The following is a 16,800-nucleotide window of genomic DNA, read 5'->3' as shown; positions in this document are numbered from 1 at the left end:
TCCTCTCCCTCTCTCCTCTCCTCCCTCTCCTCTCCCTCTCTCTCCCTCCTCCCTCCTCCCTCTCTCTCCCCTCCCTCCCCTCCTCTCCTCCTCTCTCCTCCCTCTCTCCTCTCCCTCTCCTCTCTCCCTCCTCCCTCTCCTCTCCTCCCTCTCCTCTCCCTCTCCTCTCTCCCTCCCTCTCCTCTCTCCCCTCCTCTCTCCCTCCCCTCTCCTCCCTCTCTCCCTCTCCTCTCTCTCCCTCTCTCTCTCCCTCCTCTCTCCTGCGTGTCGCTGCGTGTCTCGCTGGCTGCACCTTGTTATTGAGGCCCGGGCCGGTGCCACGTTGCATTTGCAGGGGATCAAGCCTGAGATGGAGGGAGCAGGAAAAAAAGATAAGAAAATTGGCTGTAATGAAAACCAGAAGCCCCCGCGCGCGCACTCTCACCGTGAACTTGGAACCAGAGAGGAGAGCCGGGCTTAATTCGGACCAGCCCTCCGCTGGGCCAGATGACAGGGCTTTGAAGTGTTTCCGTCTTCCCCCTTTTCCACATGCTTTTTTCGGGGGGGGGGACCGTTGGAAAAGCCTTTGAGTCTGACGGATAGCCTCGGCTGCCGTTAACCCTTTTCGTGGCGGGACGTTTTTTCGAGGCTGGCGAGGACGGGGGGGGCTGCCTCGCGGTCGCTCGCTCCGATTTCGGCTCCCACGATTACCCTCGGTCCGGCGGAGGGACGATCCGTGGCGGTTGTTGCTAACTGGCGCTCGCGAGCCCCGGCCGGGCCCCGCCCTCCTTGGCCTCCGCTTTGCGCGCCGAAAACATGACCCGCCCTCCCCCGAGGCCGCCGGGGCCTGCGAAGTGAGGGGTGGCGGGGTGGGCGGAGCCCGCCAGGGGAAGGAGTTCGCGGAAAGAGAGGGTTCCTCATGCGCTCCCTGACGTTTCGCCGCTGGAGATCCGCAGCGGGGCCTTGACTTCGAGCGGCCGTGGGCGGGACCGTCCCTCCCTCCTGAAATCGCGGAAGTCTTCATCTAGAGTGGCATCGTCGAAAGCTCGTGAGACCTTTCGTCTTTCCAAAAAAGCCTCCCTGCCGAGCTCCGGAGCCGGCTCCACACCCCTGTCCCGAGCCGGCCGGGGTCCCCGAGCGGCTTCTGGCCGTCCCCCCCCGCCCCGCTGTAAAGACACGGAGGGGAGACGGAGGGACGGCCTGCTCTGGAGAGTCGCTGCTCTGAGCGCGTGCGTGCCGAGCCGCTCGGTTCCTCTGGCTTCTCCGTCAGCCGAGAGGAAAACGCGACGAAGGCAAGCTACGGTTCGGCCTCTCTCTCTCTCTCTCTCCGAGACGCTGCCTTTCACGAAGAGAGAAGGCTAAACACAAGGCGTAGGGCACAGCTCTTTAGACTGGTGAACTCTGTTTGACAAACAGCGGAGAAAATTAACGGCTATTGTATTGTCAACTTTCCTTCTAAAATCAACAGCTACTGCAATGCTGTTTTGCCTTGTAATTTTTTTTATTTTTTGAAACTTCTTGAAATGTGACCGTGTTTTACGGGAACCTGGGCTAAATTTGTGTTTGTTTGCTTGGTAAATAATCCGACAGTCAAAGGATGAATTTTTTTTGTTTTTGTTTTGTTTCCAGTTCAAAGAGCTGTCCCCTGTCCAAGCCCCCCCCCCCCCCCCCCCGCCTTTGGCGGCTTGTTCGGGGGAGTGGGTTTGTCTCTGGCGTTCCCTGCTTGTTTTTACCGCCACCTACGGTACCCGTTGATGGACTACCTGCAAAGTTCTGGGATCTTTCATGTTGGAGAGGACGTGAGCTTGTGCGGGTGTTGAGTGCTCTATGGGGCCGTGCTCGTGATTGCCTCTTAGCCCCTAAGCCTCAGATAAAGGTCGCATTTGAAGACGCTAAACCTGAGAGGTCAAAGGGCAGGTGGGACGAGGCTGACTGTACGCGGGCGATAGCCTGAGGTCCTGGGCAGGCCGTGCTGAAATCTCCCCCTTTATGAGGTCCAGGCCTGGGTCCTCTCTCCAGCGCATGGGTTTCATTCATCACACTTAGATCAAGGGCTGAGACCAACGCAGGGCTCTACGGGGGGAAGCAGGTAGGCCGAGACGAAGGGTGGGATCTGTGTGTGTGTGTGTGTGCGTGTGTGTGTGAGAGAGAGTGTGTGTGTGTGTGTGTGTGTGTGTGAGAGAGGGAGAGAGAGAGTGTGTGTGTGTGTGAGAGATGGAGAGAGAGAGTGTGTGTGTGTGTGTGTGTGTGTGTGTGAGATAGAGAGAGAGTGTGTGTGTGTGTGTGTGTATGTGAGATAGAGAGAGAGAGAGTGAGTGTGTGTGTGTGTGTGTGTGTGTGTGTGAGATAGAGAGAGAGAGTGTGTGTGTGTGTGTGTATGTGAGATAGAGAGAGAGAGAGTGTGTGATAGAGGGAGAGAGAGTGTGTGTGTGTGTGAGAGAGGGAGTGTGAGAGAGAGAGTGTGTGTGAGAGAGGGAGAGAGAGTGTGTGTGTGTGTGTGTGTGTGTGTGTGACAGAGAGAGAGAGAGTGTGTGTGTGTGTGTGAGAAAGAGAGAGAGTGTGTATGTGTCTGTGTGTGTGGATGCACTTGAAGTAGAGATTACTGTCCAGGTTAAATGGATTTCAAATGAACATAACCCTCCCTTGGGAAAGCAGTGAGGGCCAGCAGCTACTCTGTGAGCTGTTAGCCGCAGTGTGCTACTCTGTGAGCTGTTAGCCACAGTGTGCTACTCTGTGAGCTGTTAGCCGCGGTGTGCTACTCTGTGAGCTGTTAGCCACAGTGTGCTACTCTGTGAGCTGTTAGCTGCGGTGTGCTACTCTGTGAGCTGTTAGCCACAGTGTGCTACTCTGTGAGCTGTTAGCCACAGTGTGCTACTCTGTGAGCTGTTAGCCACAGTGTGCTACTCTGTGAGCTGTTAGCTGCGGTGTGCTACTCTGTGAGCTGTTAGCTGCGGTGTGCTACTCTGTGAGCTGTTAGCTGCGGTGTGCTACTCTGTGAGCTGTTAGCCACAGTGTGCTACTCTGTGAGCTGTTAGCTGCGGTGTGCTACTCTGTGAGCTGTTAGCCGCAGTGTGCTACTCTGTGAGCTGTTAGCCACAGTGTGCTACTCTGTGAGCTGTTAGCCGCAGTGTGCTACTCTGTGAGCTGTTAGCCGCAGTGTGCTACTCTGTGAGCTGTTAGCTGCGGTGTGCTACTCTGTGAGCTGTTAGCCGTGGTGTGCTACTCTGCCAGCCGTTAGCCACAGTGTGCTACTCTGTGAGCTCTTAGCCGCGGTGTGCTAATCTGAGAGCTGTTAGCCACAGTGTGCTACTCTGTGAGCTCTTAGCCGCGGTGTGCTACTCTGCCAGCCGTTAGCCACAGTGTACTGCCTACAAGGTGTGGTTGGAGCCCCACAGTCCTCTGCTTTACATTTCTCAAGGGATGATCCAACTCTAGTTGATGCATTTTGACGCAGGGAAGGTAGAAGCGCACTGAAATGTTGCCTTAAAAGGCTCCTAAAGTTACACTAAAAGAGTGAACTGAAGTGTCTGACTGGACACCACACATTTATAAACCTTTGACGGGGTAGTTGACTAATTTGCCTCCTGTGTCCAACTGGATTCTGTAACTGGAGTTCATTTTGAAATTTATTTGCTGACTTATAATGCAAAGCAAAAAAAGTGCTATTATTTTCAGTCTCCAGTCGCGATAAGCATTTCAGAAAATGGCTACAATCCAGCGGTATCTTTTCGGAATAAAGCCCTTGGCTCGTTGAGTTTTGCTTGGCAGGCGCTGCGGAACTCTATCAATCCATTTCATTTCGGTCTCCGCCACCGAGCCCACCAATTTCAAAACTGGTGATCTTCCACGCCACGCGATTGATGGCTGAAATAGTCGAGCCTGGGATATTAAGCAGAATGAGAATGTGAAGTGTGGGGTGATAAGGCTGGAGATCGAGCGGCTGCTCTTGGAGTGGACTCAGACTCAGAGTCTGTCCCTGAGCCAGTGTGCTGTTAATGCAGCTCTGACTGCACCGCAGCAAGCTGGGCAGCGCTCAGTCACTGAGCTGCTTTTCAGCGCAGGGTGCTCAACAGACGACTGCTGGATCAGGAAGTGCACCCCTCTACCGCAAGGAAAATAAATGATAATGATAATGGTAATAGTAATGGAAATAGTAATAGTAATAATAGTACCTTTCTGGGACTTGATGATGGTGTAGAAATGGGGTGTGGACTGCTGAATGCTGTAAATGGGGGGGGGTTTATTAGTGAACGCCCATTTCCTCCATCTTGTCCTGCTGTAGGCCACACCATCAGTCTCCCCCCATAAAACACACACTGTCGGCCAATTAGAATTCCCCATTTGCTTAATGATGTGACTGGTGTATGTCCCAGATAAGCTAATATTTAGAGAAAAAAAATTGGCATTATACATTAGAGTGATAAGATAATAGGCCTGCATTTTTAAAAAATTGTTTTTACACTTAGACAATTTTAGATTTGGACTGTTGTTTGTGAAATGAATGGACGTTACAGATTAGCTGACCTGGTGTGTGTTGACCTGATGACCATTATTCGCATGCAGCAGTGCCGGTCTCCTGGGTAACACATTTATTGCCTGTTTCATTTCCTTTGATTGGGTGTGGTGATGCACAGCATCTCCTGAATCTCATCTGCCACGGTTCGCCATTATGACTGAAACTGGAACCGACATTTTGAAGTATTTGGAATTGACCAGTCAAGAGCTTGATGCAGCACACCAGTCTTCATGTTACCTGTAGTTTTGAATGTTCAGCTTATCCATGGATGGTTTCCTAAAATTGCATGCAGAATTATATGAAATGTTTTGGTCAAATCAAGTAGGCTTTCTGTTACCAAACAAGACCTATGCCATGACTTGTTAAAGAGGACTTACAAATCCAATTTTTTGATTTAAAAAAAAAAAAGTTTATTTGAAGAGAACAACCCCAGGTGTGTAAATATAAAGTTTTTCTTTCAGAGACACTTGCTAATGAGAAATCTATAAAATTAAAATAACTTCATAATTTGGTGACAATGACGACTTTATTATTTATATAGCGCCTTTCATCCATGGCTGTAACACCAAGTGCTTTACATCAGTGAAATAATACCAGATTCACACCAGATGGAAGCAGCCTAAACCCCACGCATGCCGTGTGTATCGGAGCCGTGTTGGTGATCCCGGCTCGAACCCGCGGCGGCGCTCCCCGGCTCTGCCACACCGCCTTTCCGCCGCTCCCCCCCCTTCTCTCTCGCGCAAAACTCCCACAGCGGCGGCCCTCCTCCTCCGCGCTCCGTTACCCTGGCGATGGCCGCGCTCGCCCACGGTCTCGATGCGGCGGGCCTTCTGGGTGTAGGACCTCCTAAAAATACCTCCGCCCGCTGTAGGGGGGCCAGCCCAGATGGGCGGGGCCGGCCTGTAATTGTGGCGTGGGGAGGGGGGGTGTGGGTGGGGAGGGGGGGGGTGACGAGGCTCAGCTGTGGGCCCGGCGGGTGGCTGGGTACGGTGCCCGACCGCAGCCCGGAGGCGAGCGCCATGTTCCTGAGGTCCCAAAAGTACAGGGTTAGAGCGGCACCCCCGCAGCCCCCCCCCCCGCAGCACCCCCGCAGTGCGCAGACAGCTTCAGCGGCTGCAGGAGCCGCTGTGAGAAATGTGCCGCAGTCTCTCCTGTGCCCAGCAGAGGGCGCAACACTCCCCTGTGAAGGGCGGTCTGTGATCCTATTGCAGCCTCTCTGTGAAGGGTGGTCTGTGATCCTACTGTAGCCACTCTATGAAGGGCGGTCTGTGATCCTACTGCAGCCCCTCTATGAAGGGTGGTCTGTGATCCTATTGCAGCCTCTCTATGAAGGGTGGTCTGTGATTCTACTGTAGCCTCTCTATGAAGGGCGGTCTGTGATCCTACTGTAGCCTCTCTATGAAGGGTGGTCTGTGATCCTACTGTAGCCCCTCTATGAAGGGTGGTCTGTGATCCTACTGTAGCCCCTCTATGAAGGGTGGTCTGTGATCCTACTGTAGCCCCTCTATGAAGGGTGGTCTGTGATCCTACTGTAGCCCCTCTATGAAGGGTGGTCTGTGATCCTACTGTAGCCCCTCTATGAAGGGTGGTCTGTGATCCTACTGTAGCTCCTCTATGAAGGGTGGTCTGTGATCCTACTGTAGCCTCTCTATGAAGGGTGGTCTGTGATCCTACTGTAGCCCCTCTATGAAGGGTGGTCTGTGACATCTTCAGTAGACCTTTTCGGTCTTAAAAATGATTCTCCAAGGAGCGCAGACTATAGTCATTAACAGGATGGGGTCAACTCCATTTAAATTCTGCCAATTCAGGAAATTAAATATGTTTGAATGTAGATTTGATTAAATTTTTTTTTCACTTTGTTTATGTAAGAATCAAAGGTGGCGCTATGGCAACGGGGATCCCCCTATCGCGGGTCACTGAGGGATGTTTGCGGAGGTGTGCTCTCCCACGGGTCTGCGGCCGCGGTTGGCGACGGCTTGTTGACTGACCGCCGAACGTTCTCTCCCCCCACAGGACCGTGGTCATGCCCATCGCCAACGAGTTCGCCCCGGACGTGGTGCTGGTGTCCTCGGGCTTCGACGCCGTGGAGGGCCACCCGCCCCCCCTCGGAGGATACAAACTCACCGCCAAATGTAAGGAGCCCTCCCACCTGACCGGGAGGGGGGTGGGGGGGGGCAGGGGCGGTGCAGGCCCAGGGAGATTATGCTTCCATCATAGCCTCAGAATACTCCTCCTCTTCTGTCTATCCCTTCCTCTCTTTTTTATTGTGTGGTCTTGCGGTCAGAAAAAACTCAGAAAAAAAAAGTTTTGCACGTCAGAGAGCTCTTTGAAGCGCTGAACGCATCGTCTTGCTTTGTCGCATAAACAGTGTGGGCACACAAACACACACACACACACACACACCCTTCCCTGGTCTTCCATTCCTGTAGCATTTACGCTGGGTGACTAGGAGCTGCAGGGATATGTGCCATTGCTCTACGGTCTCCAGTCTTTACAGTCTCTCTGCCGTAGTAAATCTGATCCGCTCTGACCAAACCGTCTGCTTTATGGAATGGACCCCGCAAGAGGGGCCTGCGGCATGGCCAGTTCTCTGTTTCACAGAGTGCTTAGCGGCACAGCGAGTGTGTAACCGTGCACAGAGTGCGTAAATACGACCGGAGTGTGTAACCACACACAGAGGCTATACGACCGAGTGTGTACCACACAGTGCGAAACGACCGAGTGGACCGCAGGAGCATAGCAGCTGGAAGCCATTGAACAGGGTGCTAACCGCGTGTAGGGTAATGAAACGCAGAGGGCGTAAGGACGCACAGAGAGCGCAACGAAGAGACGAAGAGCCGCGGGAACAAAATGGCGGCTCCCTCGCTTCCCCTGTCCCTTGTGCCGCCGGACGAGAGTCGTCTGCCTGAGTCTGGTGCCGCACGACATCGTGAAAGACATCACGGAAAAAATCTGAGATTCCTACAGGGAGTGGGGGGGGGGGGGTTGTGGGGGCGGGAAGGGGGGGGGGGGCGCATATATTAAAGCGAAGATCAAAAGGAGACCAGAGCCAAAACACTAAGCTGCATTTATTAAAATTAAACCTGGCTCGTATTATGCGTTTAGGCCCAGGAAATCCCCAGTGCCTTCTCTGAAAGAGAAAATATGATGTAATATCGTTTCTTTCCCCCTCTTTCCTCTCCCTCTTCTCCGTCCTTTGATCGCGGTCCAAACGCGAGGGCCGCCCGCCGACCTCTGACCCCTGCTCGCATTTCCTGTTTCCCCCGGCAGGCTTTGGCTACCTGACCAAGCAGCTGATGGGATTGGCCGGAGGCCGCGTGGTGCTGGCTCTGGAGGGGGGTCACGACCTCACCGCCATTTGCGATGCCTCGGAGGCGTGCGTCTCTGCTTTACTGGGAAACGAGGTGAGCGAGGGGGAGGAGTCCCTCTGAGACTGTACTACACACACACACACTATACACACTATACACACTATACACACACTCACACACACACACACACTATACACACACTCACACACACACTCATACACACACACTATACACACACACTCACACTCACACTCACTCACACACACACACTATACACACTATACACACACACACACACACACACTAACACACATACACACCACACACCACACACACTATACACACACTCATACACACACACTATACACACACACACACACTCACACACACACACACACCATACACACTATACACACACACTCACACCACACTATACACACACATCATACACACTATACACACACACACACACTATACACACTATACACACTCACACACACTATATACACACACACCATACACACTATACACACACACACACTATACACACTCACACACACACACTCACACACACTATACACACACTATACACACACTATACACACACACTACACACACCTATCACACTCACCACCACCACACACCATACACACTATACACACACACACTACATACACACACACTATACACACTCACACCAACACACATACACACCCACTCAACACACACACACACACTATACCCCACTACACCACACACTACACCTCACTCACACACACACACCCACACACACACACACACACCACACCACACTACACACACACACACACACTACACACTCATACACACACACACACCACACACACTACACACTCACTACACACACACACCACACATACACACTATACAACTCACTCACCACACCACACATACCATACACACACTCACACCACACCACACTACACCTACACACACTCACCACCAACTATACCACACCATCACCACACCACACACAACACACACACACACCATACACACACACACACACTCACACACACGCACACACGCTGCTCTCTTTAACATCTGTCACTCATCACCACTCCTGCTGTCTGCAGTTTCTCCTACTGTCAAATCGATTTTCCACACGGCCCCGCCTTCCACCTCATTCTCAGCTCTGATTGGCCTGTTCTATCTCCAGGGCCACACCTCCTCCTTCAGATCAGCTGTCTGTGCCCTGCTGGTACACACATGGGGGGGTTCTCTTCCCCTCATTAGTAAAGGCTTCTGCTCAGTGTCTGGTAGTCTTATGTATCTTAATCAAATGTGGTGCAAAAATCAAAGAATGTGTTGCTTTCTGACAGGGCATTCAAATTTTCTCAACCTCGGTCCTGGGGGCCCACTGTGTATGCTGGTTTTCGTTTCGACCACAGTTGCAATCTCAGAATTTGGGGGGCGGGGCGGGTTATGGGGGGAGCAGGGTCGGACTTCAGCGCCCCAAATCTCATTTCCCATATCATACCCTGTCCGGGACGGCGGTGGAATCCCCCTCCCCTGCCCCGCCCCGCCCTGCCGTGGGAGGACAGCGCCAAGTGCAGAGAGACGGGAAGCAGCGCCCGTGCGGCTGAGGAGCGCGGGGTTAATTTCGGGAGTGCGTAGGCCCTTCGCTCGGACCGGGACGAACTGTCGGGAGAGATGAATGGCGCCCGCGAGATTAAACGCAACGCGCCGGCGCCTTTTCTCTGCGGCGTTTCCCCCCGGAGCTAACACTCCGAGCTCGGTACTGCTCTTGGCCTCGGCGATGGGACTGCGATTTCTCTGCGGCGTTCTCCTCCTTTTTTATCCGGCGTGTCTCTCCTGGCGTTCTGCTTACGCCCGTAAGACCGGCAGCCCTTTCGGGAGGGGCGGGCGTCCTGAAATCACGAGGGGTTCGCAGGGATGTGTGCCGTTTTAAACGCTTCGTTTGTCAGAAGGTTCTATTTCCCCTCGTCTCCCGGTCCTTCTGCCCCGCCCACAGCTCATTCAGCGCAGTCCTAATCCCGATCTCATTGGCATTGTAAATGTATAGGCTGTGGATTGTATTATACAGGTATATGTTAGCTCTAGCTCCTGTCAGCTCCTAGCTGTCCCGCTTTCTACACAGGAAAAGGTTCATACTGCCTCTGGGGGGGCGGAGGGGGCAGGTTCATACTGCCTCTGTGTTGGGTGTGGGGGGGGGGAGCAGGTTCATACTGCCTCTGGGGGTGGGGGGGGTGATCGTCCGTGGTGTTTTACAGGAGGGGCTGAGAGAGTCGGGCTGGCCCGCTCGCACTGCCACAGGTCTCCTGACTGGCCCGTGAATCACTTCCAGGACCCGTAATATCCCAGTGGCCGGAGTCCAGATAGATCTTTTCTTTTTTTTTTTATTTTGGACAAAAGAAAAATAGAACAATAAAACAAAACAAATGTAATAAAAGGAAGGTTCCGTGACTAGCGTGCAAATTTTTTTTAAAAACCCAGAGCCTTGTTTTTGGCGGTGGTCAGCGTGGGCGAGAGTGACTGGGGGAGGGGCTCTGGCAGTGGAGCTGGCCCTGTGCTTCACCACCGGGCACAGGGCACCAGACGCTGGGCATCGGGCACTGGGCACCAAAGACAGGCCTGCGCTAAAAACAGGGTCCGGCCCTTAGGGGTGAAATGTCCCCAAACTGCTCTCCTAGGGAACAAAGTTTAAGAGGGGAAATACATAAACTCTGGGATGTAATGCAATAATGTTAATTAGTTTGCTCATCAAAGGCTGCTCTGTGTAGCATAAGGCTCAGCCCAACCGCTGCCCAGGAGTTTCTGTTACCGCCCGCTTCCTCTCAGAGCACTACCTGGCGGATTGATTTCTGGTTCTGAGGTGGATTTGGGAGGCTGTGCAGGCGGTGTTGGGGGTGGTGCGTTGGGAGCCGCAGTGTTAAGTGGAGTGCGGAGGACGGGCGTAGAGTAATAAGGTTCGGGCGCTGCGGTGTCTCTGCGAGCGCCCCGGGACACACTCCACGCCGCACATCTGCAAGCTGTTAGCCTCACACCTCCGCCAGATGGGGTCACTGTGTGTGAGGGAGATCGTATAATCAAAGGAAATTGGGAATCATTTGAAGTAAAGGGAAGCTATTATTACCAAACTAGCCCCGCGTCGAGTTCCACTACACACACACCGCAGAGGGAAAAAAAACCGTTGTGTGTGCGTGGACACACACACACACACACACACACGTACATGTACACACATGCACACACACAGACGCACATGCGCTCACACACATATATATGCACACACACATGCACACGCACACATGTGTGCGCATGTGTGTGTTCGTGCGTATGTGCGTGTGTCTGTGCATGTGTGTGAGTGCATGTGACTGTGTGTGTGCCACGTGTGTACATGTACGTATGTGCCTGTGTGTGTGTGTGTCTGTGTGTGCGTGTGTGTGTGTGTCTGTGTGTATGTGTGTGTGTCTGTGTGCATGTGTGTATGTGTGTGTGCGTGTGTGTGTGCCTGTGTGTATGTGTCTGTGTGCATGTGTGTGTCTGTGTGTGTGCGTGTGTGTGTGTGTCTGTGTGCTGCTTTTGTTTTTCTCTGTTGTGGCTGTTGCCTGTCTCTTCCCTCCACGGCCTCTCACAGTGGGATCAGCCCGCTGGCAGGCGGCTGCTCATTGATTTGCTTCCGCCGTGGCCACGTAATTAAGAAAGGGGAAGAGAAGCCAGAGCCCGATAGCACGGCTAACCCCGCCGTTAGCCAGAGAGCAGGACGCCGGCGTTTTATCATCATCCGCGCGAGGCCAGCGATGTCATAGCGCTGGAATGTGGGCTACGGCGGTGACTGCGTGTTTGAGGAGGCAGATAGCGGGAGGAGAGGAGGCGGGAGGAGTGGGGGTGGGGGCTGGGGGGCTGAAAGGTACTCGCGGGACCGCAGCTGCTGCGTCAGCTGCCCTGACTGCGCAGCTCAGGGCGGCTCGTACGCAACCGGAAGCCTCCGCGGTCGTCCGTCGTTTCTGCGGGCAGAAAGACGCGGCCGCTCGGAAAGCCGAGAAACCCGCTCGCGGCAGAGAGCGCCCCGCAAACCTCCGGAGCTGTGCTCGAGCGTGTCGGACCGAGCCGGGATGGCGGCGCTCAGAGCCGCGCCTCGCCAGTTTCCCCGGCTTTGCTGCTCTCCCTGCGGCCGTTACGGTTATATAGAGCGTTTTACTGCCGGGCTCCTGAGTGAGAACAGGGAGTTTATACTGGCTGCTAAAGTCTGAATCACGGGTATCACCCTTCCAGGGACAAACAGGGGGGGAGTAAATTTGGATGAGTTTCATTTATTTTGGATGAGTTTCCCGAGTTCAGTGAGTGATGTCACAGTCAAACGTGGAGTAGCTGATGAATTATGCGTCAGCTGTGAAGTCAGTTATAAAGTGTTAAAGCTCCGCCCACCACAAAAAAGTGACTGGAAGTGGTTTGAAACTATGGGATTTCCCATAGAGCAGAACTTAAAAATCGTATCTTCTCATGAGCAAACAATTACACAACTGCTTTCTCCAAAAAATGTTTAAACTCATAAAGGCCTGTATAGCGTCAGTCAACATTCGTCTGAAGATTTAACTATCTACAAATGAATAGGCTTGTACCTCACAAACAGTTTGGTAAATTAATTGTGGGTATCTGAACTTGTCAAATGATTATGTAGAAATAAATAATAATTTCAACGTGGAAGTAGTTGAAGAAGTTGTTCTGAAGTAGTTGAAGAAAAGATGACTCCTGCATTCAGAAACTCGAGGGGGGGGGCGGGGGGGACGGGGGAGGGGACTGAAATGAGCCTTTGTGTCACGGCGGACGCTGGCACCCAACCATGGTGTGTCATACCAACCACGCATCCGGCAGTGCGCTGACAAGACCCATTAAAGTTTATGGGCGTGCGAGGAACGCCGTCCGTCAAAGTGACGGACAGCTCCGGCCCCCTGCCGGTGCCGGGGCAAGGCCTGGTCAGGAGCGCGGGGGCCGGGGGGGGTCGGGGGGGTCGGGGAGCGGGAGGAGGGGGTGTTTGCGCTGATGGGGGCTGGAGCCGGGCCACTGTAAACCGCAGGCCCGGCGGGGGGGGCGGGGGGGGGCGGGAGGGAGCAGAGCCAGCTGGCTCCACACGCCGGCCCGCGCCACGCGCTAAGAACTCCCCCTTTCCCACCGTACTCGGGAACCACGTGTATGGGGACGCGTTTCCTTAACGTCACTGCAGGGCCAGCACTGTGTGCAGGGTTAGGGTTGGGTCGCCTGCTTTCTTACCTGAGGTCCGTATGTGAACCAGGCTGCCAGTTTGGTAGGTCCCTGTGTGTGGTGGGGCCCTGTGTGTCGTAGGGGTCCTGTGTTTGGTGGGGTCCTGTGTTTGGTGGGGCCCTGTGTCTGGCGGGTCCCTGTGTGTTGTAGGGGTCCTGTGTTTGGTAGGTCCTGTGTTTGGTGGGGCTCTGTGTTTGGCGGGTCCCTGTGTGTGGTAGGGGTCCTGTGTTTGGTGGGGCACTGTGTTTGGCGGGTCCCTGTGTGTGGTAGGGGTCCTGTGTTTGGTGGGGCCCTGTGTTTGGCGGGTCCCTGTGTGTGGTAGGGGTCCTGTGTATGGTGAGGCGCTGTGTGTGGTAGGGGTCCAGTGTTTGGCGGGTCCCTGTGTGTGGTAGGGGTCCTGTGTTTGGTGGGGCCCTGTGTGTGGTAGGGGTCCTGTGTTTGGTGGGGCCCTGTGTTTGGCGGGGCCCTGTGTGTGGTAGGGGTCCTGTGTTTGGTGGGACCCTGTGTTTGGCGGGGCCCTGTGTGTGGTAGGGTCCTGAAGGTAGCGGGTGCGTGGAGTGTCGTGCCGTGCCACAGCAGGATTAAAGCACGTCTGCCCCCCCCTTTCCTCCTCTTATTTGCTTTAATTAAAATAAAACTTCCAGCTCCGCTAAGGGCTCCACTCACAACTCTCTTTCTTCTGCCTCTCCAAGTGGGGCTCGTATTGGGTTTCACTCCCCACGGCCTCTCTCTCGCTCCCTCTCCCTCGCTCTCTCTCTCTCTCTCTCTCTCTCTCTCGCTCCCTCGCTCCCTCTCTCTCGCTCTCTCTCTCTCTCTCTGTCTCTCTCTCTGTCTCTCTTTCTCTCTCTCTATCTCTCCTTCCCTCCCTTCCTCCCTCTCTCTCTCTTTCCCTTTTGAACACAGGCCTTTCCCTTTCAGTGTTTACACAGTGAGAGTTTTGGCTATTTCACATTTTGTGTTCACATGGGGGCGGAAGAATGCAGCCCACAGCCAGAAGGAAATGGAATCACTCCGCATTCGGAATGCCGGCCGCCGGTGCGGTTCCGCCTTCTGCCCGAATGCGCCCGCCGTCCCACCTGCCCGCTCGCCGTGGCGACGGCTGCATAGCGCCCGCTGCCCCACCTGCCCATCCCGCGCCTACCTCCGCAGCCGTCCTCACCGTCAGAACTGGCAAAGCCGTTGCCATGGAAACCATTAGATCCGTCTTTAGGCGTGCCTCCTGCGTCTGTAATGCGTCCGTGGGTCTTGCCCGGTGGCCCGTCCGGTTAAGTCGCTGTTCTTGGGTGCGGGTGCGGGTGCAGCGTGCCAGGGCCGGCCGTGCCCGGTGTGACACGTGGGTGGCTCTAACGTTGGCCCAGGGTACGAGGAAGTGTAGCAGGTGTGCAGCTGGCCATGGACCAGAAAACCATGCGATTTGGACTCGGTTCAGAAATGTTCTGTTCATTCACGGATTCAGCTGGGAAATTAGGAGACTTGTTCAGCGCCGACACTCACTCACATGGCATCCTAAAGCAAACTGACACTTTAAATTCAGTGCAGGGAGGAGGTGTTCGGGTGTCTGTGCTGTTATCTGCAGTATTCGTGATTTCATGCGTCTGTCTGTGCTGTTTCCTGCAGTATTGATTTGATGAGTGTGTCTGTGCTGTTTCCTGCAGTATTGATTTGATGAGTGTGTCTGTGCTGTTTCCTGCAGTATTGATTTGATGAGTGTGTCTGTGCTGTTTCCTGCAGTATTGATTTGATGAGTATGTCTGTGCTGTTTCCTGCAGTATTGATTTGATCAGTGTGTCTGTGCTGTTTCCTGCAGTATTGATTTGATGAGTGTGTCTGTGCTGATTTCTGCAGTATTGGTGATTTGATGAGTGTGTTTCTGCTGATTTCTGCAGTATTGGTGATTTTATTGGTGTGTCTGTGCTGATTTCTGCAGTATTGGTGATGTGATTAGTGTGTCTGTGTTGATTCCTGCAGTATTGGTGATTTGATGAGTGTGCTAGTGCTGATTCCTGCAATATTGGTGATTTTGTGAGTGTGTCAGTGCTGTTTCCTGCAGTATTGGTGATTTGATAAGTGTGTCTGTGCTGTTTCCTTCAGTATTGATGGTTTAATGAGTGTGTCTGTGCTGATTCTTGCAGTATTGATGGTTCAATGGGGGTATCTGTGCTGGTTTTTGCAGCTGGATCCTGTCCCACAGGAGGTTCTGCAGCAGAGGCCCAATCCCAATGCTGTGCGCTCCATGGAGAAGGTTCTGGAGGTCCACAGTGAGTGCAGCAGACTCTCTCTCTCTCTCTCTGGGGATGTGTGCGCTGTCTGTGCCCCGTTTGGGAGGGGTAAAGACCCTGTGGAGAGCTGTGCAGTTATTAGCAAGCATTTCAATGTATGCTGTCTCACACGCGCACACACACACGCACATACTAATGCATGCATACACTGACACACGTGCATGCATTATACACATACCTTTCACCAGACGTTCTGTGCCTTACCTCATTCCCAACCACCAAGCAGGTGTTCCCCATACATACCATTTTGAAATGAATCGGCACTGTTTCCATGCATAACTCTTTCTCTCAGATTCTAATTCAAAATGCTTTGTTTTCCCTCTCTCCCCTCCCTCTCTCTCTCCCCCTCTCTCCCTCTCCCTCTCCCTCTTTCTCCCTCCCTCTCTTCCTCTCTCCCTCTCCCTCTCCCTCCCTCTCTCCCTCTCTCTATCCCCCCTCTCTCCCTCACCCTCTCCCTCTCCCTCTTTCTCCCTCTCTCCCTCCCTCTCTTCCTCTCTCCCTCTCTCCCCCCCTCTCTCTCAGGTAAATACTGGCAGTCGGTGCAGCGCTGCGCCTCCACGGTTGGCTACTCCCTGATGGAGGCGCAGAAGTGTGAGACGGAGGATGAAACTGTCACTGCCATGGCCTCCCTGTCTGTGGCCGCCAAGCAGCTGGAGAAACGGTGCGTCCCCCTCCTCCCCCCCCCCACTTCAGCTGGGCTCTAGTGTGGGCTCAGATCTACTACTCCCTGTGTCTGTGTCCCTGTGCTGCTCTGTGTCCCTGTGCTGCTCTGTGTCCCTGTGCTGCTCTGTCTCTGTGCTGCTCTGTGTCCCTGTGCTGCTCTGTGTCCCTGTGCTGCTCTGTGTCCCTGTGCTGCTCTGTGTCCCTGTGCTGCTGTGTCCCTGTGCTGCTCTGTGTCCCTGTGCTGCTCTGTGTCCCTGTGCTGCTCTGTGTCCCTGTGCTGCTCTGTCCCTGTGCTGCTCTGTGTCCCTGTGCTGCTCTGTGTCCCTGTGCTGCTCTGTCTCTGTGCTGCTCTGTGTCCCTGTGCTGCTCTGTCTCTGTGCTGCTCTGTGCTGCTCTGTGTCTCTGTGCTGCTCTGTCTCTGTGCTGATCTGTGCTGCTCTGTCTCTGTGCTGCTCTGTGTCTCTATGCTGCTCTGTTTCTGTGCTGCTCTGTGTCTCTGTGCTGCTCTGTGCTGTTCTGTGTCTCTGTGCTGCCCTGTGCTACCCTGGGGTCTGTATAAAGCCTCTGGCGCTGCTGTCTCTCAGCTGGGCAGGCAGTAGTCCAGCAGTGGGTGCTTCTGAGCTCTTGCACTGCCAGAGCCCTAATTGGAAACATGCAGGGGATATTGCGCCCAGATGCCAGCAGTGTTTGTGTATCCGTCCGCACACATGCGCCCCGGCCGGGCGGTCCAAGCACCTGCTCAGCCTTACCTGCTCAGCCTTACCTGCAGCCCTCCAGAGCGCCTGCT

General features: G+C 54.0%; 1 protein-coding gene across 1 annotated transcript in view; it reads left to right on the top strand.

Moving 5' to 3' along the window:
• Positions 1 to 16,800, top strand: part of hdac4 (histone deacetylase 4) — an 80,272-nt gene that overhangs the window by 57,437 nt on the left and 6,035 nt on the right. Inside the window, exons 21-24 of the mRNA XM_064311539.1 lie at positions 6,509 to 6,627; positions 7,766 to 7,899; positions 15,245 to 15,329; positions 15,873 to 16,011. Coding sequence (XP_064167609.1) covers positions 6,509 to 6,627; positions 7,766 to 7,899; positions 15,245 to 15,329; positions 15,873 to 16,011 — 477 coding nt within the window. The remainder of the gene's footprint in view (positions 1 to 6,508; positions 6,628 to 7,765; positions 7,900 to 15,244; positions 15,330 to 15,872; positions 16,012 to 16,800) is intronic.

Source organism: Anguilla rostrata, chromosome 15 (assembly GCF_018555375.3).
Source record: "Anguilla rostrata isolate EN2019 chromosome 15, ASM1855537v3, whole genome shotgun sequence".
NCBI classification, from domain to species: domain Eukaryota; kingdom Metazoa; phylum Chordata; class Actinopteri; order Anguilliformes; family Anguillidae; genus Anguilla; species Anguilla rostrata.
The sequence above is the reverse complement of the archived record's forward strand: the minus strand, read 5'-3'. Positions and strand labels throughout refer to the sequence as shown.